Here is a 25,048-nt window from a genome sequence, read left to right as displayed (position 1 = left end):
AAGAAACCCCAGCACAGGCACAGCCCCCAGCGCCACCGCAGCTCCTGCCGCTCCCCTCGGGCGGCTGTGGGCAAGAGCCGCAGCCGCGCCCGCCCCGTGGTGACGCCATCCCCGCCGCCACCGCCGCTCTCACCGTGCGCTCCCGGACTACGGCTCCCGGCGTGCCCGGCGCTGCGGGGCGGTGCCGGGCGAACGCGGCTCCGGGCGCTGCTGGGCGTCTGGGGATCGCCGCGGCCCGGGCGGCGGGACAGGAGCGGGGCCGGAGCCGCCCGCCGGCCCACCGAGCGCCGCTATGGCGTCCATGCTGCTGCAGAGCTGCGGGCGGCGCGCCTGCCGCCTGCCCCGAGCGCTGCGCCGCCCGCCGCAGCCCGGTGAGGCTCCCCGCGGGCCGCCCGCCGGCTGCGGCCCGCGGGCCTGGCCGGGAGGGCAGCAGGGAGGGAGGGCGGCCGGGGGCGGCCGGGGGCTCCGGGCGGGGGCGGAGAGGCCGCTGCGGGAGGGGAGGGCCGCGGCCGAGTCCCCGCCGCTCCGTCTGCCGGGGCTGGCGCTGCTCCCGGCCCGGCCCACGCTGGGCGCCGGCGGCTGCGGCCTCCTCCATGTGCTTCCGCGGCAGCCTGGCTGGAGGGGATGGCTTACCCTAGGGGCGGTGGGACACGCGTGTCTCCTGGATGCCGGCTGGCTGGGCAACGGAGGAACACGTGTTTTTTGTTAAAGTGCAGGAACGCGTTACTACGTCTCGGTCCTGACTGCCTTGATCTCGGCGTGGCTTGGCTGCGAAGTGGGGTTGTCACTAGGCATGTGCTTATTCTCTCTATGAAAGCACAAGGGGGTGTTTTCATAGTCTTATGTTAGGGACAAAACATGAATTTGCCTTTTTCCAAGTGGCTTTGAAAACTTGTGAAGATGAAAAGGAAGCACATTGTGTGATAATGATTAATAGTGAAGATAATTTGGCAGTTTAAATATCTCTGATTGCTGAAGGTTTGTGATATGAAACAATTGATAACTTGTGAGGTACGCGAGGCCTGTGGCTGCTCTTTACATCCTGAGTTGGAATGGCAGGGGCGAAGGAGGAATTGCTGTCCCTGACACAGGGCCCTGAGCTGGAATGGCAGGGGGCGAAGGAGGAATTGCTGTCCCTGACACAGGGCCCTGAGCTGGAATGGCAGGGGGCGAAGGAGGAATTGCTGTCCCTGACACAGGGCCCTGAGCTGGAATGGCAGGGGCGAAGGAGGAATTGCTGTCCCTGACACAGGGCCCTGAGCTGGAATGGCAGGGGGCGAAGGAGGAATTGCTGTCCCTGACACAGGGCCTCGACTTGTCATGGGAGTGCTGTCACTGAGAGCAAGGCAGCTGCACGCTCACATCCATGATGAGCTGTAGGGATGCTTGTTCATTGCAAAGAACAGCTGTCCTCTTGCTTACCAATAGTCACTCAAGTGTGGAATCTTCCTCTCACTGATGGGTTTTGTGAGCTACTGTTGCAGAGTCATTATTTAGGTTAAGCCTGGACAGTGTCCTGAACAAAAACTGGGGTATCCTAACCACCCAATTTGTTTAAAATGGGGGAAAAGCACATCCTTGTACCTTCAAATTAGATGGGAGCTTTGATTATTCTTGTGGCATAGCGTAAAAAGTACTGCTAATGATCGCTGCAATTTTGGTTGTTATAAATCTTAGACAACCTAGGCTGAAATGCTGTGATAGAATCTAATAATTAGTGTGCTGTGGTGCACTGTGGTTATGATACAACTAATACTTACATTTGGGGTGTTAATCTATTATTAACACATTCTTATATGTTGTATTTTTTTGTATTGTTTTGCTTTACTTAGCTCATCTTCTTTGCTGTGCGTGTAAGTAGTCTAAGATTAAGTTAAAGCTAAGTGCTTCTAAGAATCCTAAATGTTATTCCTGTGAAGATCAGACTGTTAAGTACTGCAAGCTTACACTTCTCTAGGGACTTACTTCATGATAGCATTTTATTTTTAAAAATTCTAAACTTAGTAACAGTATGGCTATTCTACATTAAAAACTTTGGGTTTGATGCTTCATTAAGTTCAAGCATAAAGTTTCCCATGACTACTTTTCCATTGAGAACATATTGACATACAGCTTCTCGAGCACTACTGCCCTTCTTTTCTTTAAGCCAATGTAGGTTTCTTAAGAAGCAGTAGTGAGTATGGTTCAGCAACATTCACCTTGTTCAGATGCTTTTGGATATCTGTATTATCCCAGAAGCAAGGTTTATGGACTTTGCCCCTTTTTGAAGGAAGTATATATTTTATTTCAGGTCTGGTTTACTCCTAGGTACATGGTTATAAGAAACACTTCAAAACCTAAAGAGCTCTTATCAGAACTGGCAGAGCTGGAATTAACATTTTCTGTTAGCCTGTTCACACTCTGAACATGCTGTACAACAATGAGCTTAGCATGTTTTCATATGGTGACCTTGGAATTTTGTTCTTTGACCCCTTCCTTAACATTTAATGAGCCTGGTTGGGAAGAAGGTAAGTGAAGTGAAAGTGACTTGCTGCTATAAAGTTTTATCTAAGAAACTCCAAGCCAGTTTCATCCCTCCTAGTTCTAGGGACACTGTCCATAGCAGGCAATGTGCTCTCCTAGTTAGGACCCTTGCTTTAAGCATGTAAGGCTTTATGGGCTTCCTGGCACTTGGATGAGACAGATTACTGTGCTGTGACTTATCTCTCCAGTACTTCTCTGCTTTGCTCAGCTGCTCCTTGAGGTCAGGGATGTCCTTCTGGCATGGCCTCTTGGGTTAAGTAATTTAGCTACTGTTCTTTCTGTAAATATTGGAGAGTATCACAAATTCTCAGGACTTGCTTTTTGAGCCAGAGACAAGTTTTCCCTGGCTCCATTTGCCATGGCAGTGAGTGTTAGAATTTGATACAACTTGACGTTGGTAAATCCTTTGACTTGATAATGCCACAGCTTTTGTTGTAATTTCTTCAGAGCCTGGGACATGACTTGATTATCAAGATTTTCCTCGGATAAGTTAACTTATCTTGTATACCTTCCGATTGTCCCATCTGATTTTGGCAGCATCTATTTTCCCCAAATAATTAGGGTATTTTGTTGGGGAGGGCTTTTGGACATCAGCATTGGATGCTGTGTTTTCTCACCTGTGTCATACAGGTGATACATCTCATAGATGATACAGGTGTCTATTTTAGGTTCTGTCATAGGCCCTGTCTTGGTTTTGGTGGTAGGAAGGGGTACCATGGACCACTCAAATGACCTTTGTATCCTGCTGTCTCTTAGGATTCACCAGAAGTGCTAGGTTCCAGGTGGGAGAAACAAACTACAGTATGCCTACTCCATCCAGCCTTCGAATTTTATTTTGGTTGCAGTGAATTCTGAAAAGATTGGCCAAAAAGAGTCAACATGTTTGAAGTCTTGCTTGTGTGATTTTTTTTTTATGATCTGTCCAGAAGTCTTTTTGCTCTTGGCAGTAGGTACCTATTGAGTTACTGTAGCAAGGTGTGAATACAAGATTTATTTTTTTAAGTTGCTTTAGGAAGATTAATTCCTTTCTAGTGGGATCAGGGATAACTTTCAGTGATTGTAGATTGGTAGCATTTTATGTTGTTTATGCTTCTTCTGTGGTTGGAAGACTTTCAGACACAGCCCTTTACTGAAGCATGTGACTTAGATGATTTATGATTTGATGATTTCTCAATTTATTTCCAGAATGGATGCTGTTTGTCTTGTGTACTTGGATAGAGGGTGCTTGTATATAGGTGTCAGCCCTTCTTTTGGGCTTTATTAGGACTGATTCTGATATAGTGTTTCAAGTAAATTAATGTTGAGGGATACAGTGTTTTCTGGAAAGTTAACTTTCCACATGTTTTGGATCAGGCTCTCACCCCTCCCTTCAAGACAATTTGTATCCTTTGCAGAGAGATCATGGGGTAGAGCTATTTTTACCAGGTGCTAATCAAAATGGGCAGCAATATATTGAAACAGTGTCATGGTTCCATCTCTCTAGTGAAGCCTCTTCAGTTTCTTGCTTGTGTTTTATTTGTTTAGCTTAAAACAAAACAAAAAGCCATTTTAATCCTAAACACTTGGCAGGGGCTCCATTTGGATAATCTGATACTCTGTTTTTATAGAGCTGTTAAAAAATTACATTTGCTTTCAGTGAATTTCCTCTGCAATATAGTTTCTTGCCTGAGTGACTTGGAAACCTTCAGATAGTTGAAGAAAAGCAAACCAACCTCACACATCCACAGAGTTCAACTCTGTGTTAAGCAACATCTTTTCTGTGCATTCAGAAGTAGCCATTTCTATGTAAAGATCAGTCTTCTCACTCTTATATTTGTGTGCAGTTCACTAAATGGATAAATGTTCTCCTGAATTTCAGAATTGCTGCTAATTATTGGTATTTTTCTAGGTAACCTGGGAGATCGGGTGTGTCTTAGCTGTACATCCCTGAGGCTGGCAAACAAACTGTGAGTAAATATGAACATTTTTCTGAGCTATCAGTTAGTATAATGTCATAGAATGTAGGTTTAAATCTAGACAAAGTGCTAAAATGTTAGCTCCATCTTGTGTTAATGACAGATTAAAGGAAGCTTGAGTCTTACTTGTTTCACCTGGTTGGCTGTGTGTGGGAGAAAGAAAGTGAAATCTTCCCCTTTTTGCCCACTTCCTCTGTTTTGTTTTACTTCTGTTGTGAAAGCAGTAGAATATTAATGTCTATCTTAGGTGATTCCAGGTGTCATAACAGGATCTGATAAGCTTCTTGCACACTTTCTCCATGGAGTTGCATAGAGGAAACATTCAATTGCAGCTAGTTGAAAATCACAGCTGACAGATAAGAATGTAGAGCATCTGTGTGGGATCTCTGTTAAACCAAAGAAAGGAGTTTATTGTATGTTGCAGCCTTGGATGATGGCATCCTCTTCTGAAAACAAATCCAACTGTTGTGTCTCCTTATGGAGCTGAAGGAGTTGAATGTTGGCAGAATCCATTCTCTGTTCCTGACTTGGCTCACGAGACATACTTGTAGATAAGAATTTTCTAACACCTTTCCTTGGAATGTTACAATACTGTTCTGTAGTTCATTTATAAACTAACTGCTCAGGATACAGGGACTATTCTTTGATTTCCTGAGTTTTCATTTTAACATAAGGATGTGTCTCTAGACACAACCCTCTAATACAAAACAAACCAATTCTTTTTTAGACATGTTAGTTCCATATCACTTCCTGTAGAATTAATGATGATTAATTTTTAATACATAAAACCTTTTCAAGTATCTATTTTTAGCATGTTAGTGTATAAGACCTTTTTTAGGAAGCTGGAAAATTATGGTTTAAAACCTGTTAGGCTAGAGCACCTCTCCAATGAAGGCAGACTGAGAAATTTGGGGTTCTTCAGCATGGAGAAGAGAAGGCTCCAGAGAAGCCTTGCAGCACCTTCCAGTACTAAATGGGTTCCAAGGGAGCTGAAGAGGGACTTTAGTCAATGGAATGGAGTGACAAGGCAAGGGGGAACAGCTTTAAATGAAAGAAAGTAGGTTTAGATTAGATATAAGGAAAAAATTCTTTGCTCTGTGCTGGTGAGGCACTGAAACAGGTTGCTGAGAGAATTTGTGGATGCTCCATCCATGGAAGTGTTCAAGGCCAGCCTGGATGGGGCTCTGAGCAAGGCTCTGAGCAACCTGGTAAAGTGCAAGGTGTCCCTGCCTTGGGGCAGGGGACTTGGAACTGTGTGGTCTTTAGGACCCTTCCAACCCAAAGCATTCTATGATTCTTTGATGGTATGAGCAGCAGAATATTGGGACAGAAAGTCTTATTCTATTGAGAAAGTTTGGGGTGGGATTTTTTGTTTGTTTTGGTTTAGGGTTTTTTTGTTTTTGTTTTTTTTTCCCTAACCAAAGTTGCTATTAATATAATGTTGAGGCTTAAAATATAACAAACTAATGCCCACACTCCACATGACACAGATCTGAATGCAGGGGATTCTAGTGATAAGTACTGAGGACAGGTGGGATAGGAGTTGTGTGTCTGACATCCTTCTTATGAAAGTATGTTTGGAGAGGCACATTTCTTGCAATATTTTTATTCCCTGCAGACTCAGAACCAGTTCTGCTGTCAGAGCTTTCTTCCTCTCTGCATGCAGAAGAGTGTCAATGTATGTAGGTGGAACTTGGCTTGTAGGCCTGGAACTCTCCTTTTGGGAGATGCCTTGGAGTCAGGCTGGATTGATTTATGCAGATGTTTTAATCTGGTTTTGAAGATAAAATTTTTTTCATAAAGTAATTAAACTGCAATTCTTATTAGTTAATATCTGTGCAAAGCTGTAGTTTTCTAGCTAGCCAGGAGACTGTTTTGTGTAATTATATATGTCCCAGCAGTTCTCTGACCACTGAATGGTCAGATGCTAAAACTTCAGTTTAAACTAGAAAATAGTGTGTCTTTAAAAAGTAATAACTTCCATCTTTTTTTTTTTATACAAAGCTCTATTTGAATAACATTGGGTAGACAGAACCATTTAAGTAAATTAAAACTCATTTGAGCATGTAAAAATTAAATTTAAAAAGTGTTTCTGTCTGAAAATTGAGTGAGGCTATAATTTTTAAGTGTATGATAAACCTTTTTTTCCTTAAAATGTTACTAAGACCCATAAAGCCACTTGCACCTATTTTCTGTTCATTGAAGACAAAAATACATTCTGAGTTTGTTTTGGTAGTACACTGTATCCATGAAAAAAACACCTCAGTCAGTTCTGTCCTGTAAATGTCTTACTACTTGTATTTCAGTTTGAGGGACACTAATGGACCTCATTTATATGAAATATTTTATCTACTGTTTTATTTTTGTCCCATCTTTTATTAAAAGCATGTACAATCCTACTTTTGTGTAACAAGTGGTTCTTTGGTGTATATAAGGAGTGCTAGTGGTGTTTGAGCAGTGCTTCCCTGCTAACTTCAGCTTACATTTAATTAAAGAAAAGAACAAAGTTCTGAGCAAGGTAGAAGAGTGTTGGTTCTCTCTGTCTCAGCTCAGTACCGTGATGGAAGGTTTACAAAAGGTTCTGCTGAATAAGGAAAACTGGATGCATGGAGATAGTGAGAGAGGAACTCTAATGAAATTGGATTCCTCTGGTACTAAATCTCTGACTCAGCAGCTATCCCCAAGTATACAACTTACATTTTTTTTGTCTCGAGTGTTTTGCACAAACAGGAGAAGTAATAGAAGAGACTTCATGTTACTTATGAATTTACATATTAGTTTTCAAGTGTAGCTTTCTAAATGGAAAGCACATGTGGTGGGTGCTTTTTATTTAATTGGAGTAAACTACCTTTTCAAAGTCGTATAATGGAAAATTCCCTGCAGGTTATTTTTTTTTTTTTTTGTCATAAAGTAAAACCAAATGTTCCTTTCATGTAGACATTGGTTTTAATAATCAAAAATTATTTTTCCCCTTAAATATGCAGTTGGTATTTCTCAAATTTTGTGGTTTATAAATACATAAATATCTGTGTAAATATATATATATAAATAGCCAATGATCTGCTGCTAATTCTTAAATGTTTTTTTCTTTTGAAGGACTGTACACTTTAAATATTGCACTAGTGTCCCTCCTGTTTACGCCTACTCCAAAAAAGCTCATTATTGTTGTTGGACTAAAGGATCTGAGCAAATACACTTCACTCTTACGAGCTCTTCTGGCTCATGGACGCCACTAGCAACCGTGGGTGTTTTAGGTCCCCAGTATCTTCCAGTTAGGTGGTGGCATTCTTCACGTCCCCTTCAAGATGACTCCATAGTTGAAAAGTCACTCAAGTCCTTAAAGGACAAAAACAAGAAGCTGGAAGAAGGAGGTCCTGTATATAGTCCAACAGAAGTGGAAGTTGTAAAAAAATCTATTGGGCAGAGGATTGTGGATGAACTGAAGCACTATTACCACGGGTTTCGATTGCTGTGGATTGACACAAAAATAGCTGCGAGGATGCTCTGGAGAATCCTGCACGGAAACACTTTGTCTCGTCGGGAACGGAGACAGGTACTGAGTAAAGACCAATTTCCTCTGGGTGTCCTCAGTGAGTGCTCTGTTTTATTAGAACTGAGTTAGTTGTTTCTGTTGTCTTCTGTTCCTAGAATTAAAATTCCTCAGTGTGCTTCCTTCCTCCTCACTACATGGATGCTAAAATTTTTGGGTATTACCCCAGCACTTTTTTCCTGTGGTCCCCATTATTGAAGATATATTTGTTATTTTCTTGTTGAAGCAGCAGAGGATTCTTCTGCTTTGTCACATGGGCAGCAATTGGGGTTTGTTCTCAAGTTCCCAGCCATGTGCCATGTACAGTCATTTTCTCTGCTTTTTCACTCCAGCTGGAAAAGTAACAGGAAACACTGCTAGTAAATACTGCTAATAAAGGTTGTATCTGTGCCAGTTCAGTTCCCATTTGTTGCTTAATGGGATTCTTTTGAATGGGATAAAAGCTGCAGGCTGAAATGCATGCTTGATGATGTACTATCTCAGTTATTAATATATCTGAAATAATTTTATCCCAGATATATTTCCTTTATTTATGGCATGTTACTTACATTTATGAAACTAAAAATGCAACTGATAATTTTAAAGAAAAGGGAAATGAAATCTGGAGTGCAAAATGTGAGTGCTTTCAAATTTGGATAATATATATGTATTTCAATAGTAATTTCAGGTTTTGGATGAAATAGGCATATTTAATTAGAATGGAAAATTATATGGGTATTTAAATACATTAGGTGTGAGTTCATGTATGAAAAGATAAGCTGGTATACTTAATTTTTTTTTTGTAAAGAATGCATTGATATTCAACTTCAGTTCACTGGCAAAATATCAAACATGATGATTTGACAGTTCTCATTTTTACTGTTTTCAAGGACTAGCTGTTTAAGCAGTTTATAAGAGATTAAAGATTCTAGTCTGTCTTCCTGCCTTTATAAAAAGAAAGCATTTCAGCTGTTGCTGGAAAGATGTTCTAGAAGAAGAGCTGGAGAGCAGAAGGTGTTTGTGCTCTGGGGCAGGAGTGCACAGTGCTGCCTGTGGGCTGTGTGGCTCTCTGCAGTCTGTACAACTGCACACACAATGTGCATCTCTGCCCTCAAAACTTCCAGTAAATGATCAAAAATACAAGTATCTGCTCATTTTTAAAATTTCCTGATAAAAGTTGGTCACATTTGAACAATTTGGTGTGTAGTTAAAACCTCACCCATCACATCTTAAATGCAGTATGAAAATTCTTCCTAGATTCACAAGGTTAGACAAGTAACAAAAATTGTTACAGGCACGTGTAGCAGTTACTGTCTCTGGGTAGGTGTGGTTTCCTGTCAGACTCCTCTGCTTGATGGTCTCAGCATCTTCGGGCTCCTGTAGTTTTGCCATCTTCCTTGGCTGCTACAAGAGAATGCTTGGCAGCTGAGATGGGCCTGAGCAATAAATAAAACAGTCTGTGCTGACGTGAGAGGGGATTATGTAGTGCCAGAAAGGGTAACTGAGGATAGGGGAAGGTGAGGACTGCAGGACTTCTTGAAGTAGCAGTTCTGGCTTATGCTGGGTTATTGAGAGCTTTGGAGAACTTGGAAAGCTGAGCGAGATAGATTAATTTATGGTTTAAAACAGAATGGGAAATTCTCCAGGGGGAAGATTGGAACCATTGATTTTCCTGCCTCTTTCATGTTTACTGAGCCATATTTCTGAGAAATTATATAAACAGAAATAATATTCAATCAATTGATGGATTTATTCATTTGATTACTTTTTGATTTTGTAATCTAGTGATGATAGAGCTGTCTTGCTCATGTTTAAGTAGTGATCTAGCATTTGGCCTTCCTAGATTTGTTTTTTTGTGCAAATGTTAATTTTCAGTATTAATTCTCTTTTTAAATGAAATGGCCACTTATTTGATTTAAGATATAAATTAATGTTTACATTGGTGTAGCCTGTCTCTCATCTAATGATGTATGTATGTGTTTATATGCATGCAAATCCAGTGTAGGAGATGCAGAGAAAATAGTTTTAATAACTACAGTAATATTAGTTTGTCAATCTAGGTTTTATGTTTTCTGTATTTGGAGGAAGAAGACATTGTGTCTCTGGAGTTGAGGGCATGGTAGGCTCAGAACCTGGGGTAGTTGGAAAGCAAACCAGGCTGCAGCTGAAAAAACCCTTTTGGGTTTTTTTTTAAACCTTAGTTCAAGTTTGTTTCAACACAGCTCAGTTTTTTTATCAGTTCAACCTTAAATTGTAGTATACTGACTGATTTAAAGAAGTCCTAACATTTTGGTGGTGATTACCTCCTGAACTTCAAAAAATAGAAAATAAAAATTGATGTATATACTGCTTTAAAAGTATTAAGCTGCACATGAGCTGACAGTCCTAGAGAAATCTTATCTTCATGCAGACTGACAAATGAGTTATTTCTGCCTGCCCTTTCCTTCCTCTTTGGAGGCAATAATGGAAAGCTATCCAAGTAATCTAACCACATGAACAAGCAATTGCAGCATGTCTAATGCAAAGGGACCTATTGCTTATGTAAACTAAAAGTCAATTCCAAAATTCTGCTCCTACAGTTGCTGGCAGGGTTTGGATTCAGCAGGGTCACATATCTACGCTTAAGAGAGAAGGCAGGAAGAAGTAAAACATGATACTGACTTTAAAAAACTAACTGCTCTAGTGCTGGCTCCTGCAGCAGGGTGGTTCAGGACGTGATGGTGAGGTGGCAAACTCAAGGGAGTTTGTGGCAAGTCCACCAGCTTTACAAACGGTTCCCTGCAGAGGAGGGAACAGTGGAATACCCAGCTGTAGTAGCAGATACAGGGTAGTCACAAGGTTCTGGTGCTGTGCTGCCAAATACTGTGTGTGTAATCGTACACCATTGTATTAGGTTCCTGCATAAAGCTGTTTTCCTTGAGGTAGCCGAGGGTGCAGTTCCATGATTTGTGAAAGCTGATCCAGGACAGTGCTGCTGTAAAAAGCTTGGTGCTTTAAATCAAGTTTTCCCTTAATCAAGTTTCCCTGTTGCCCTGATTTTTAAAATTGTTTTCTTTTATAGTTATTTTCAAAGTTTTAAAGTTATTTAAAAAAGTTTTCTATACCTTCTGATGTTTACATATTTCTGCTAGAGTTCTCATGCTTTGTTCATGATAACAATGATTGTTTTGCATTCTTCTTTGTGGGAGGAGAGAATTAATGGTTGTTAGTTTGACCAGTGTAGTTAGAGAGGTAGCAATTTCATCCTTCAATCCACTGTCACTTTTAAAATTCTATATATTGTGAGGTCAGAAATAAAATTAGCTCTTTTTCTTTTTTGACCTTACCAAACTTCTGTGTACTCATTTTGTGTCCAATAGTGACACACATCACCCCCGCTTGGTTTGTAGTGATCCTTTTTCCCTTGTCTGTATATGTATTTATGGGTCAGTTTCAGCTGGATCAGTGGTGTGGCTGCCAGTGCACCTTCATGGCTCCTTATACCTTGTCTCAGGTTAGCATCAAGCTGGCTTAATCTGGTGGTAAAACTGCTTCCTTGGATATGGATTTTGTAGAAATACTTGCCCTCACTGTATGAGAGTAGAGACTGGGGAAAAATGGGAACACTGTAGTCTACAGAAATTTTTGAGGTTTTTTTTTTTTTTCTTTTAGGGAAAATGTACTTTTCTTCTGAGTTTTGAAATTTTCTTTCAAACTTTCTTACTCTTTTTTGTTGTTTAACTCTATGGTAGTCATTTGCCTTCTATTGTTGGAATGAATGGAAAAATCCTTGAGCCTGTAAACAATGGACCAAAGCATCTCTTCTGGGAAACTGAATTTTTTTATAATCAAAGAAAAATGCCAGACTTTGAATCTGTAGAGCATATACCTTCCACATACAGTAGTGCTTAAGATTTTGGCTGGTTTTATGGTAGGAAAGTTCTGAATGAAGTTTTACAGGTTTTGTATTCTAGCAAATCAGCCCTGAGGACATGGGATCTGTGCTGGTTGTTGCTGCTGTTCCCCTTGTTGCCATGAATTGTGGGGAGGGGCTGGAGTGGGCAGCGTGGGTTTCCTGTTGTAGTAGCGTTGATGTTGCCAGGTTTTGCCACTCAGAGCTGTGTTTATCTAATCTCGATGTGGAATGACAGTGCAGTGGCAGTGGAGTATCAGAGTGTATCTCTGATTAAGGAACTGATGGGATTCCCAACAACCAATTTTTTTCCTTTGTAGGAGGAGGTAGAGTCAAGCAAGATCTTCATTCCCCAATAAAAACCGAGTTATGAAGCTTTCAACAATCACTGAAAGATTTGATAATAGCCTAATATATATACTTGTGAATGTACAGAAATGACAGAGACAGTATTTATTTCATGCAGTATTTATTTCATTCAGTAATGAACACCGCCTGCTTCAGAGGATTACTACTCTGGAAAAGCAGTGGTTTAAAAAAAAAAATCTGCCAAGCTGGGCTCATTACCCTGGATTTAAATGTACATTACAATTGTTGTAAGGCAGAGGGGGAGGGATCTTTCATTTGGTTCTTGATTACTTATTCCATAGTAGCTCATGCATGTAAGAAGTGGTGGAGCACAAATAAAGATGCATAAAAGAAGTTAAGCAGCTTTAATGACAACAAATGACCACCTCCTGTTTTCAGGTGCTTTTAAGAGGTTTAAATGAGATACTTGTTCAATAATCCTATTGAGACACAGTGAGGCTTTTGAAATACTTTCTGTAGTGTTGAAAACTGGTGGAAACTCCAGCACTCTAGTATGTAGCAACTTGAAAAAAAAAAGCTTAAAACCTGACTTTGTCACATCTTTTTATTTTCTTATTTTAAAATTTCTTCATAGTGAATATATATATATGTGAGTCTAAGTGACAATTAGGTGATCAAATAAAGTATTTTTAAAATAAGTATTTAAATATTAGCTAATGGATATATTTTTTCCCTTCCAGTTTCTTCGAATATGTGCTGATCTTTTTCGCCTGGTCCCTTTCTTGGTTTTTCTTGTTGTCCCATTTATGGAGTTTTTACTACCAGTAGCTCTTAAGTTGTTCCCTAATATGCTTCCCTCTACATTTGAGACAAAGTCTAAAAAGGTAAGCAAGTCTGAATTTGTAATCCAGTGGTATTTTTTAAAAAATTAGAAACTTCTTGGTAAAAAATTAGAAAAAGTCTAAAAACGTTGGAATTTTTTTCAGTGTTGGGGTAATGCTTTTATCTTCCTTATTTTGAAGGTGTTGCTTTTTAACATATAATAATGAACCAGTGCCATCCTGGTTTTTGTATGTGCAGGTGCCAAGTTATCAGGGTTGAAAGCCTTTCATGTCTTTTCTGCCATCCTCATTTCTATTTGCTATGACTCCTACAAAGGAGAAATAAAGCTATTTTATTTTTCTGCTTGTATGAAATAGACATTGTAACATTTGTAGTCTTAAACCTTGATACAAGGTTTTTCATATGTATACTTAATTTTTAAAATAGCTTCTTACACTTTTTTTAGCTTAAACTGTATTTCTACTAGTTATGTTTTCTCAGAATTGTTAGAGCTTTGTAAAAATCCACCAAAAGAGTCCCACAGGTTTTTGCTTTCAGAGCACACAGTGAGTTCTTCAGCTTGTTCAGTGTAAAGAGTGAATTGCCCTTTGGAATGTGTGTATTATAGCAGAAGTCCAGAATTACTCCATATAATTTGTCTAGGGGCAGAAGTGATGTTTAGTCCATGTATTTCAGGCAGGAACTTTTAAAAACAAATACTTTTTTAACAGGAGGAAAGATTGAAGAAAGAATTGAGAGTAAAGCTTGAATTGGCTAAATTCCTTCAAGACACCATTGAGGAGATGGCCTTAAAAAATAAAGCAGCCAAGGGAAATGTTACAAAAGATTTTTCAACATTCTTTCAAAAGGTAAAAAATTTGGAATATATTTTTTCTCTTCCTACACAAAAAAAAAGACTTTGGTGTTGGTTTTTTTTTTTTTGGTCTATGGTAATTATCACATACCTTTATTTTTTTGAACTGGAAGAATCAGAATGTAGTAGTTTTTTTAGAATAAGTTTCTTTTTTGTCAGTGATGAAATTTTCCTATTACTAACTTTGGTGTTCTAGCTGGTGCTTTTGCTTTCTAATTCTAGAAGCACTGTATTTCTGCTCATTTGTTTCTCGTTAAGTTGTTTGTTAATAAGTTAACTCTAACATGAAACATTGTGTGCTCAGTGGTTATTCATATTGGTTTTGACCTCTTTTTTTTTTCAACATGGGGTATGAATACTGTGAGAGGACTTCCTTCCCAATTAACTGATTGAAACTTAATGGGGGGAGAAGTAAATTCTTTTAGTCAAATTTAATTCTGCTTGTAAAAACAGTTTTTAAGTGCACAGTTGCTATACTGACTAGAATGTGGTATAATCTGAGGTTTAGCTAGAATGTGGTTGCTGTGCAAAATTTTTCTATTTAAGTTCAGTGGCTGACAGAGGCTTAAGTGTCAGACATCTGCCTCCTACATTAATGGCCTTTAGGTTTCACCAAGAATTTCCTTTCATCAAACTGTAGGTGAGAGTAAGATACTCCTTGGAGAGATGAAAATTGCATTCTTAAGTCTTCTCCGGACAGTACTTACCTCTGATTTCTCTTAACTGTGGGGCTGTTGAATAAGAGGTGGAGCCAACAACATCACCAAGTGCTTTGTTGAGAGAAAGGCAGTGGTCTCCTTTGGAGAGAATGTGTATTTGCATTTAAATCCAGCAGTTTCATACAAGCCCTGTCAAATAACTTAAGATTTTCCTGCATGTCAGGGCTAAGAATAAAGTGTGGGATGATAAGATGATATTGATAGTGCCACATAGATTACCTCACATAATCATAGTGGCAAATTTTGCTGGTCAGTAACTTCTTGCAAAGTCCTTTTACTTTGAAGCCTCTTTGCAGTCATCTGTTTCTGTTCTTCTGAATCTGCAGAACATTTTAAGTGGTTAGTGTAGCAGTTAGTGGCTGAGGCACTGCCCTGCAGGCTCTGGGAAGTTTCCCACTCTTGCTTCATGTTCAGAACATTTCATTTTCCTCTAGAACTGCTACTGAGAATTGACATTTGGCCGTTAATTTTCATGGAAATAAATTATGTTTCACTCCACATTTGCTGGAGGAAGTCCCAAGTTCCTCTGATGACTAAAAAAGAAGTTTCAAGCCCTGTATTTCATGTGTGTGGGTGTGCTTTTTACAGCTTTATATTTCTCATTTGTGCCACAGAGACAAACTTCATTGATCTCATTTTGCTGCACCGGCTAATAAATGTCAGAACAAGAAGCAGCTTCAATGGTTCTCACCTTTTTGCTATTCTTTAACAGCAGCTTCTGTGGTGAAGTATTTGATGCGGCAAGAAGCATTGATTACAGGCTTAATATGTCTGCTGCATAATTCCAGAATTTGTCTCTGTTGCTTTGTAGCTAGAGATATACCAGAAAGCTTCAGATGGTACTTTCAAGAAACACATGCTTGGCTCTGTCAAAATTCATCTTTAAACAAGGGAGAAAATACTTCCTGTGTTTCTGAAGTGCCATTTTTGGCTCCTGTGGTGAAGGCACTGGCAAAGTGGAACAACAGGGCCTTTGACCTTTCTTTCTTCAAGATGGTTTCTCTGCTACAAAAGTATCTTGGATGTTAATGGTCTCAAGGCCATCTCGTCTCTTGATTTTTACCTTTTCCTGTACTCAGTAGCTGTTCACTAAAATATTTGAGTTTGCAGGTAGAACAGGTAGGCATGATAAATCATGCAGTACAGATAATGTTAGGTTTTCAAACTGTACTTGATATCACCTAGTTTTATGTTTTCTTTACTAAGACTGGGAGTATGTAATTGTAAGTTCTGTAGATTTTTGTTGCTTTTGGTGGCATACTGAAAATAAAAAAAATCAACATCTATACAGGTGATAATGCTTTACTGTGACCTGATCTGTGACCTGATGAGACTAGGAAATTTTTCTCCTATTTTGAACTGTTATTTCAGCTTCCAGCAATTGGATTTAATGATTGGGAAGTCATTAATTTAATGATTGGGAAGTAGCATGTCACTAAAGAGCTTAACTTTGCATTTGTGCAAGCAGTTACATAGAACCTGCCATCACAAAGGATGCAGGAGTCCTTTTCCAAACAGTGCTCTATACTTTGGAATAGCTTCAAGTACAAAAACATTTGCACTGAGATGCTGCAGAACATCTCAGAATTGAAAGCAAGGCTATTGTAACAAATGTGGTGGTGGAGAGAAGTAGGTAGTTAAGTGTATTAATCTGTGTTTCACAGAGACACTAGTATTGCAAAATTTTTGCCATTGGGTGAACTTCTTACTTTATCTTCCCGTCCTTATCTTACGTGTTTCTGTGTTTAGTAAATATGGGACCAATACAAGTATCTGCCAGCGTGACTCCTGTAGCAACTATTTATTAACTCGGAGGTATATATATGTATTTCTTGAGGTATCTCATGGCAGTGCAATTCAGCTAGACCTGCTTCTTAGTGTACAGGTACATCTAATTTTTGTTTTGCTAGTTTTGTCTTAAATACATTATGCAGTGTTGTTGGAAACTGTCAGCACTATAAATTCTTTTGCCCAAAGTAAGTAAGTTGTTTCTTTATTTAAAAGGTTTTTTCATTCCTTCCTTATGTGCTATTTCTTATCCCAAAACTGTTGCAAAGAGCTTGACAAACGAGGAGAGTGTTTGTATTCAAAATAATGCCCAACCATAACATTTGTTTTTAAAAGCTTGGTGTGTGTTTGTTTTTTTCTCACAGATCAGGGAAACTGGTGAAAGACCCAGTAATGAGGAGATCTTGAGGTTCTCTAAACTGTTTGAAGATGAGTTGACCCTGGACAATCTGACCAGGCCTCAGCTGGTGGCACTTTGTAAATTGTTGGAACTTCAGTCAATTGGGACAAACAACTTTCTCCGCTTCCAGCTGACAATGAGGTTGAGGAGCATAAAAGCAGATGACAAGGTGAGTCATTCTGAATAGGCACTGGGTAATAATTTTGACACATAACAGTAACGAGTGTGTGTGGATATATGTATGTTTGTTTTTCTAGGCATTTCCCTTTTTTGTTTTAATTGTCTCGTTTTTGAGAACTTCTAACAAAAAGGCTTGAAGAGCTTAAAATCAGAAATGTCCTTATTTGTTAAGAAAAAACTGATATTTTTTTAATCTACCATTAATTGAAATGAAAATAATTTTATCACAAACAAAAACATTTGTATGAAACTGTAAGGGAGCTAATAGAAGTAGCAGGGGTTGGGTGGCCATGCTGGAGCTGTGGGAGCAACTGAGGCTGTTTTGTGTTAGCGCAGCAGCCTCTAGTGGCTGTTGTAACACGTGGCTGTGCTGTGCTGGCTGTGCCTCTGTTTTGAGCTCTAACACGGTCAGATTTCCTTTCCATTGTGCAGATGATTGCTGAAGAGGGAGTTGATACCCTGACTGTTAAAGAACTGCAGGCAGCTTGTCGTGCCCGAGGGATGAGAGCTCTTGGTGTGACAGAAGAGCGTCTCAAGGAACAGCTTAAACAGGTATGGTTTGGCAAGACTGAATACACAGCCCTAATTCCAGTTGTTAGCTCTGATGCTCTGGTTTTTGTTATGAATCCAAGAAGTCATTTTGATTCTGTTCACATTAAAGGCTTGGTTAAAACAGTCCTCCTTCTTAATAAGCTTTTGTCACATGTACTTTGTAAGTATGCAGTAGCTGTGGATTGCTGCCTTTTGACCATGATGCTTTGATGATCCAAATAGATACTTCACATTTAACGTATCCATAATATGTTTGCAATTTTGAAAGTTTGTCTTGTCAGTTATTATCTTGCTTAAAGGAAGTTTTCACATAGTAGATCAGTTGTCTCTGCTGTTGCCTGGTTTAGGGGAAGCTCTATTAGAACGTGTCTAGAGGAGGCCACTAAGTTGATTACAGGGGCTTGGAGCACCTGTATGAAGATGGACTGAGAGAGTTGGGGTTGTTCAGCCTAGAAAGAGAAAGCTCAAGGGACATCTTCTAGCACCTTCAGTACCTAAAGGGGCCTTACAAGGAAAGCTGGAGAGGACTTTTCACAAGGACATGTAGTGATAGGACAAGGGGGAATGGCCTTAAGATGAAGGAGGGCAGGTTTAGATTAGATATTAGGAAGATATTATTTTCTGTGAGGGTGGTGTGACACTGGCAACCAGGTTGCCCAGAGATGTGGACTCCCCATCCCTGGAGATGTTGAAGGCCAGGTTGAATGGAGCTCTGAGTAACAGTTCAGTGGAAGGTGTCCCTGCCCATGGCAGAGGTGGAACTAGATGGACAATCTTTAACACAACCCAAATGTTTCTGTGATTTTAAGATGCATGGGAAACAAACCACTTGTTCAAATAGTCATTTTGTATTTCTTGAAATACTTCTTCAAACAAAATACATCTTCCTATATTTCGTTGCAATGGCTGTAATTCTTAGCTTTTTATAGTCTGTAGTTCCTATGTTAGGATATTGACTGATAAGTAGTACTAAAAAAAAATTGTATTTACTTTTGCTTGATTTTATTTGTAAGAAAGAATAAAACACCCTGAAATTAAAGACTCATTTTTTTGTATTGCACTTACAGTGGTTAGATCTGCACCTGAACCAGGAAATTCCTACTTCATTGCTTATTTTATCCAGAGCCATGTATCTTCCAGATACCCTTTCTCCAGCTGATCAGCTCAAAACAACCCTTCAGACGCTACCAGACAGTGTTGTAAGTATTGATGGACATAGTGTGTAACTAACTTTCAGTGTCATGACTGAAAATCCATCCAGACAAGTAGATGTTCTTCTCAGTTCCTTGCTTTTCCTTGAAAAACTAAATCACAGATAGGTTTATTTGAGTGACCTTCAAACACAGAAGTTGTGTTGTATGTGGAGAGATATGAGGATAAAGCAAATACAGGGCAATATTGGATTACATGACTGCAGACAGTAATAGCATAAGAAGATTTAGAATACACCTTTCATATACAAAAAAAACAGTGAATGCTTTGGGCCACAGAAAGACATTAATACTTTAAAATAAATGATGTTATGCAGCCAGAGAAATTATCAGAGTAAATTGTTGGTAGTCTTGAGCGAAAGAGAATGTATGATTTCAGGGTGAAGAGTTCATGTTTCCACCAAAACGGAAAACTTTCTCAGGAAAGAGGGTCATCTTTTTCTGAGAAATGCAAAAATAGGGTAACACTTGAGAGCTTTGACTTTATTCATTAGCATACCTGTACTACCTATCTCAATCAGGCTATCTAAACTTACATTATGTATGTAGATATACACACTTCCGTTATACTGCTTCTGTTATTTTTAGGCCAAAGAGGCTCAAGTGAAAGTGGCAGAAGTTGAAGGTGAAAAAATAGATAACAAAGTGCGGCTGGAAGCAACACTTCAGGAAGAGGAAGCCATCAGAAAAGAAAATGAAGAAAAGAAAATGTCTGAAGCTGCAGAGAAGGCCAAAGAAACCCTTGAAATTGCAGCCATGGTAAGTTCTGCTCACAACTACTGAGCAGTAAATGTCAAGTGATGTGAAAACTAGCATGTTATGAGTTATTGCCTCTGCTCTGGGTATTGTCTGCAAGAAACTGGACTTTAAATCCATGTATGGAAGATGTGAGAGAATGTTTAAACTGCCTGCAACACAAAAGTTTACTGTAAAATGTTGGCTCAGTCTTACTTATCTTTGATTTCTCTTCCTTCTTAATTAAAGCAGTAAGAGAAGACCTCTTTTTCTCTAGTAAAGGTGGTGGTTTTGTTTGTTTTTTCTTAATTTTCTGCACCCCACACTTTAAATGTTCTCATCTTTGGCTCTTTCTATTTGTCATTAAGCTGATAACATTGCTTTATAATATTTGACTATAAAAGCTGCTGGCCTGCTTCATTAGTAAATTAAGCCTCAGGAGCTCACAGAAGTATTTCTTTAAATACAAGAGGGTATGTTAATGTGAAACCACTTAATATATTGCAGTTTTTTAACCTCTTTTCATAAAAATGTGTTTCTACTTTGGCAACTATTTCTATTTTGACAAGTCATTCTTTACTGATGCTAATATATCTAATGTTTTGGTTTTTTTAAATGCAACCTAATGAGGTGTTTTAAATTTAGAAAGCAGCAGAACCAGCAACAGATCTTGAAGCAACTGCTCTGCAAGCTAAAAAAAGCCAGGTGGTGATGGACACTGAACCAGAACTGGCACGGGCAGGTGCAGCAGTGCATTCAGAGGCACTGATAGATACAGCACCAGTGCTGGAAGGCATTAAGGTAAACCACACATTTTCATAATTTTGAATGTAAAGATTCAGAGCATTCATGTGAGAACCAAGATAAATTGCTTGTCTGCCCTTCACTTTTAACCCTCTCATCATATTCTATCAGCTAAAAGCAACCACTTAGTGGATTGAAAATTCACCAATGCAGAAGCTGAAGTCAGAACAAATAATCCTTTATCTGCATTACTGAAGTTAATATACCTGTTTTGGGGGGCATTTGCACTGTCTGTAGATGGAATGGGCCTGTGCATATTTTATTCTCAGTTTTTCAGGAGACAGGTGTACTTGACAACCTATGGATGTTCATCCTCATTCTCACAAAGTTTAGTGAAGATAACTTTTCTGCAGCTCAACTTCCCAAACTTTACCTTTTTTTGGGGTGTAATTTATCTTTTCCTTACATAATGAATTGTTTCTCAGTGGTTTTAATTGCTTAGCCCAGTAATGAAGTTAAGCATTCTTAAATTAAATGATTTGGTATGGAATTTAAAAAACTCACGTGTCAATCACATTAGCTGAACTTACTACTGATGCACTTCAAAAAACAGTACCATAGCAAGTTAATTGCCTTGCCATTTAAAATATTTGTATTAGTCTCAAAATCACTGTGATAGTAGTGATTCCAAACATGTAAAAAGAATCTTGAGGCTTTTTCTGCTAGAAGACTAATTTGTCTGTGTTTTCTGTTACAGGGTGAGGAAATCACCAAGGAGGAGATTGATGTGCTGAGTGATGCTTGCACCAAGCTACAGGAACAGAAAAAAGCACTAACAAAGGAAAAGGAGGAGCTTGAGGAATTGAAGGATGATATCCAGGAGTATAATGAGGTGAAAAATGAGTCATGGAAGTTCTTTTTCTGTTCATGTTTAGTTTTAACAGTGATGCACAAGTTTAAAGATTATATTTCTTGGTTGTCTGTTTGTCTGAAGTTGGAAGCTGAGTGAATGAACTTTTCTGTGACAATGCAGAGCCTCATTTGTGTAACATGTTCAAATCCTAATTGTTAGCCTAATTGTTATCACTAGAGTAGTTCCCAGTAGATGAGATTCCTGCTCCTGCTCTTGTTCCCAGGGGACTGGGGTAACAGGAGCTCACTGCTGCATGCTGCAGTTCTTTCTCAGCAAGTATAGGTGTCAGTATTACAGAAATTTCCAAGATAAGTAAAATTAACCTTATCCAGTCTTATAAAAGGTGTAGGAAATAACATTTAAGGGGTGCATGAAAAAGGCAGCAGTGTTAGAATTTATTGTTCTAATTCCATCTGCCTTTGTATGTCTCTTCACTTGTATTTCATCTACAAATGGCTCCTGTCTTGAAGTGCTGGTTGAAGTCAGTAGTGTCTGTTGCAAATTCACACCAGTAAAAGCTTTTCTCTCTCTTGACCACTTCTTCTAGGATTTGCAAGAGATAAAGGAGCTTTCTAAAACTGGTGAGGAAGAGGCAGTGGAAGAGTCAAAGGCAAGCAAGCGACTGACAAAGAGAGTGAACCGAATGATTGGTCAGATAGACAAAATTATTGTAGAATTAGAAACCAGTCAAAAGGCAGTAGATGCAAAGCTGGATGGTGAGGATACTCCTGCTGGGTAAGTGACTGGGAGCACTGGATGTGTCTCTGGCTGTTCACCTTCATTCTTGCTTTTATCTGATGTGTGGTTAGAAAAGAATTGGTGAATAACTTGTTGCTTAGAATTGATATAATTGATTTTAAAACATTAAAACTAACAAAATTGTGCTGCAGATTTTCTCTCTTCTAAGGCTAAATATGGTTGAACTGGTGAAGGAAAAAAGGATGTATAATTCCCCAGATCCTGAGGGTGTTCTGAAAGTCAAATTGTTGATTAGAATCTTACCATCTTGTCCATGTCTTTGGCTCCAACAGGATTGCAGGTGAAATCATCCCCTTAGTCATGTTCCTCACACAGTAATTTTGCCCGGTGCCATTGACTGAAAAGGTGCACAACAGTGTAAGCGTGTCCATATTTTATGTTATTTCATAACAAAGATGTTAGTGAGGAAAAAAATTGCAAGGATCTATGGTGTCTTGAGACAAGTGAGAAAATGTGGCTAATGGAAGTGAGGAGATCATTTTACACACTCCCTTTCCAAGAGATTTACTTAATTTCAATTTTTTAACACACAGATTTTCTATGAAAGATCTTTCCTGATAGTTTCGTTACAAAATTAATTTATCAACACTTATCCAGGTCTTAATATTATTGTAGAGTCTTTCAGGCAATCCCATGTTAAATGGTTATACACTGTTTGTTGCACACACTGAAATACCTGGAAACTGTGACACAAACTCTCATAGTTTGTTATCATGAATGCTGTATTAATCTGGCTTATGCTTGCACCATTTTATGTGATTCATTAAGAGAGTATGCCAGCTCCCAAAGAGCATAACTAAACAGAAATAAGTATTCTGCTTTTGTTGCTTCTGAGCTCTGTGTTTTCCAGTCCCCAGGCCAAACGGTCATTTGTGGCAAATTTTGTGCAATAAGGCAGCCATATGAATGGTGCTACAGAAAAGTTGTTGATCAAAACCATCTGAATTTGTAAACTAACAATACAATGTAGAATCTGCTTGTACTGAATGTAATTATACTTTGTAATGGATGGTTTTCTGGATAATTTTGTAGGTGATTGTGGACGATTGGAAAATTACTAGTTTAAATATTGCTTAGTTGTCAAAGGCTTGTATTTTAACCTTCAGGATGGTGCAATCATTATCAAGCCATGTCCAGGATATTTAGCAGCAGCATGAGAAATGCTCCTTGCATAAAAGTCTGTCTGTGCCCAAAAGAGCTATGACTACACTGATAAAGCCCTTCTGTTTAGTATTTATTGGCTTCACTGTCTCCTGCATTTCAGCTGGATCTGTGCTGGAAGATGTTTCTTCAAAGTAGCAAAATACATAGGCAAGGAAGGGCTTTAGGTTGCAGCAGACAACTTGAACATCATGGGATCAGTGAGCAGGGAGTAACATCTGAAACCTGGTAGTCCTTCCTCCCCCAGAGTCTGGTCCTTGTCAGGAGCAAGTGAAGCTGATTTAACAAAACAGCTCAATCGCTCAAGTGATTAGTTCTCAGCTTTTGTTTTCCTGTGACTCATTGATTTTCTGTCAGCTAGCCTCTATATGTAAAAGGATGCCAGAAACATGGCACTATATGTTTGGTAAATAGGGAGTGAAGGGACAAAGGGCATTAGATAAACAGTCTGGGAAGCACAGAAAACTTTATTTCAAATGCTTCTGGGTACTTATATTGGTTCAGTAAAACATGTGGAAACTAGAAAAATGAGATTCAATGGTAAGATAAAAATCTGCTTTCTGATCAGTAACTCCTTTTTGTTTTTTTTGCATTCTGTTCAGGATTATAATTAATTAATTAATTTATTTATAATTTTACAAGCATCCTACAGTATAGTATTTTCCAGTTCTGCCTTTTGTCAGCCTTATTCCTTTGGAGTAACTGCTTGTCATGTAGAGTTTGTGCTTTCTCTTCAGGAAGAATCTCATCAGCATTGCTGAGCTAATTAATGCAATGAAACAAATTCAGAAGATTCCAGAGGAGAAGCTAACAAAGATTGCAGAGGCACTAGATGAAAACAAGGATGGCCAAGTTGATATAGATAATGTTGTTAAGGTAAGTCAAGGGACTTCTTAAAGAAAATAAGGCTAAGCATCCCTCAAACATTGCACCTGTTTGGGAATAAATTCATAGTGCAGTCTTTTGCAAGGGTCTTTACTTGATGCCAGAGAGGTTTTTGGTTTGTATTGTAAATAGATCTTATATAACATCATCTTGAGAATCTGTATGACTGGGAGGTTTTTTTTTTGGCAGGGGCGGAGAGGGGTAAATCCATGTCCGTTACTAGATTACATTTAAAGCTGTAGGGTTTTCTCTAGGTCTCTGTCAAGTTCTGCAAAATATAGTAATTTTGTCATTACTTAAAAATGGGAGGGATAAAACTACCACTCTTAGGGAAAGTCTCGACATAACATCCATAGATATATTTCATATCAGTACAAAATAGTAGCTTCTCTTGCCTATTTGTATACTTTAGATGTTTAATTGAGATCTGTATTTCCTGTGCTTGAAAGACAAGTTACGTTTGCTGCCTGATTTGTCCTTTTTCTCATTTTGCTGAACATTCTCAGGTTTTACCTCCCTTTCACCCTCATTTTCTTGTTTCTTTTTCACTTGGTAAATTTAGATTTGTCCTGAAAGTTAGTTCCCTCAAGTCATTCTGCTACTGGATACAGAAATAGCATTTAAACTCTGGCCAAGTAGAAAATACAGTATCAGCCTTTTGAAACACATTTTTCCTCTCTGCTGCCGCAGCAGTGATTATCTTCCATGTTACTCTAAACAGCCGTTGCACATTTAGCAACACAGATAAAATGTACTTGTAAATTCTGCATATATTGCACAATAAGTCTAGGAACTTGAGCAGATATGCCAAGAATACATTTGTACAAAAAGCTATTTAAAGGAATTTGGAATCATTTACTAGACTTTTTTTTAATTTGCTTTTTGAAAAGCCCACCCCCTCTACTTTTAAGTTTTTCTAAATTTGTGTCTGAGTGGTACAGTAGGTCATCTTAAATAATATTAAAATAAAATTAAGTCTATAAAGCCTATTAAGACTATATTACTGTCTTAAATACTTTTTCAACAGGTACTGAATCTCAGCTTTCCATTGAAACAGATAAAATACATGGGTCTGTTTTACTAATGCTTTAAAGTAT

The 25,048-nt window shown here is 38.8% G+C and overlaps 2 protein-coding genes across 3 annotated transcripts in view; one reads left to right on the top strand and one right to left on the bottom strand.

Moving 5' to 3' along the window:
• The window catches only part of NSD2 (nuclear receptor binding SET domain protein 2), a 97,004-nt gene extending 96,747 nt beyond the window's left edge, over positions 1–257 (bottom strand). For both annotated transcript variants that reach the window (XM_085578481.1, XM_077782714.2), the window contains exon 1: positions 134–257. The gene's annotated coding sequence lies outside the window, so the exon portion shown is untranslated. The remainder of the gene's footprint in view (positions 1–133) is intronic.
• LETM1 (leucine zipper and EF-hand containing transmembrane protein 1) overlaps positions 213–25,048 on the top strand; it is a 29,007-nt gene continuing 4,171 nt past the window's right edge. Inside the window, exons 1-13 of the mRNA XM_077782720.2 lie at positions 213–371; positions 4,412–4,469; positions 7,575–8,031; positions 12,949–13,092; positions 13,762–13,899; positions 16,777–16,980; positions 17,424–17,543; positions 18,611–18,742; positions 19,343–19,513; positions 20,135–20,290; positions 20,991–21,125; positions 21,694–21,881; positions 23,804–23,942. Coding sequence (XP_077638846.2) covers positions 293–371; positions 4,412–4,469; positions 7,575–8,031; positions 12,949–13,092; positions 13,762–13,899; positions 16,777–16,980; positions 17,424–17,543; positions 18,611–18,742; positions 19,343–19,513; positions 20,135–20,290; positions 20,991–21,125; positions 21,694–21,881; positions 23,804–23,942 — 2,121 coding nt within the window. The 5' untranslated portion in view covers positions 213–292. The remainder of the gene's footprint in view (positions 372–4,411; positions 4,470–7,574; positions 8,032–12,948; positions 13,093–13,761; positions 13,900–16,776; positions 16,981–17,423; positions 17,544–18,610; positions 18,743–19,342; positions 19,514–20,134; positions 20,291–20,990; positions 21,126–21,693; positions 21,882–23,803; positions 23,943–25,048) is intronic.

The sequence above is a fragment of the Lonchura striata genome, chromosome 4, assembly GCF_050655825.1.
Source record: "Lonchura striata isolate lonStrDom1 chromosome 4, ASM5065582v1, whole genome shotgun sequence".
NCBI classification, from domain to species: Eukaryota; Metazoa; Chordata; class Aves; order Passeriformes; family Estrildidae; genus Lonchura; species Lonchura striata.
The sequence above is the reverse complement of the archived record's forward strand: the minus strand, read 5'-3'. Positions and strand labels throughout refer to the sequence as shown.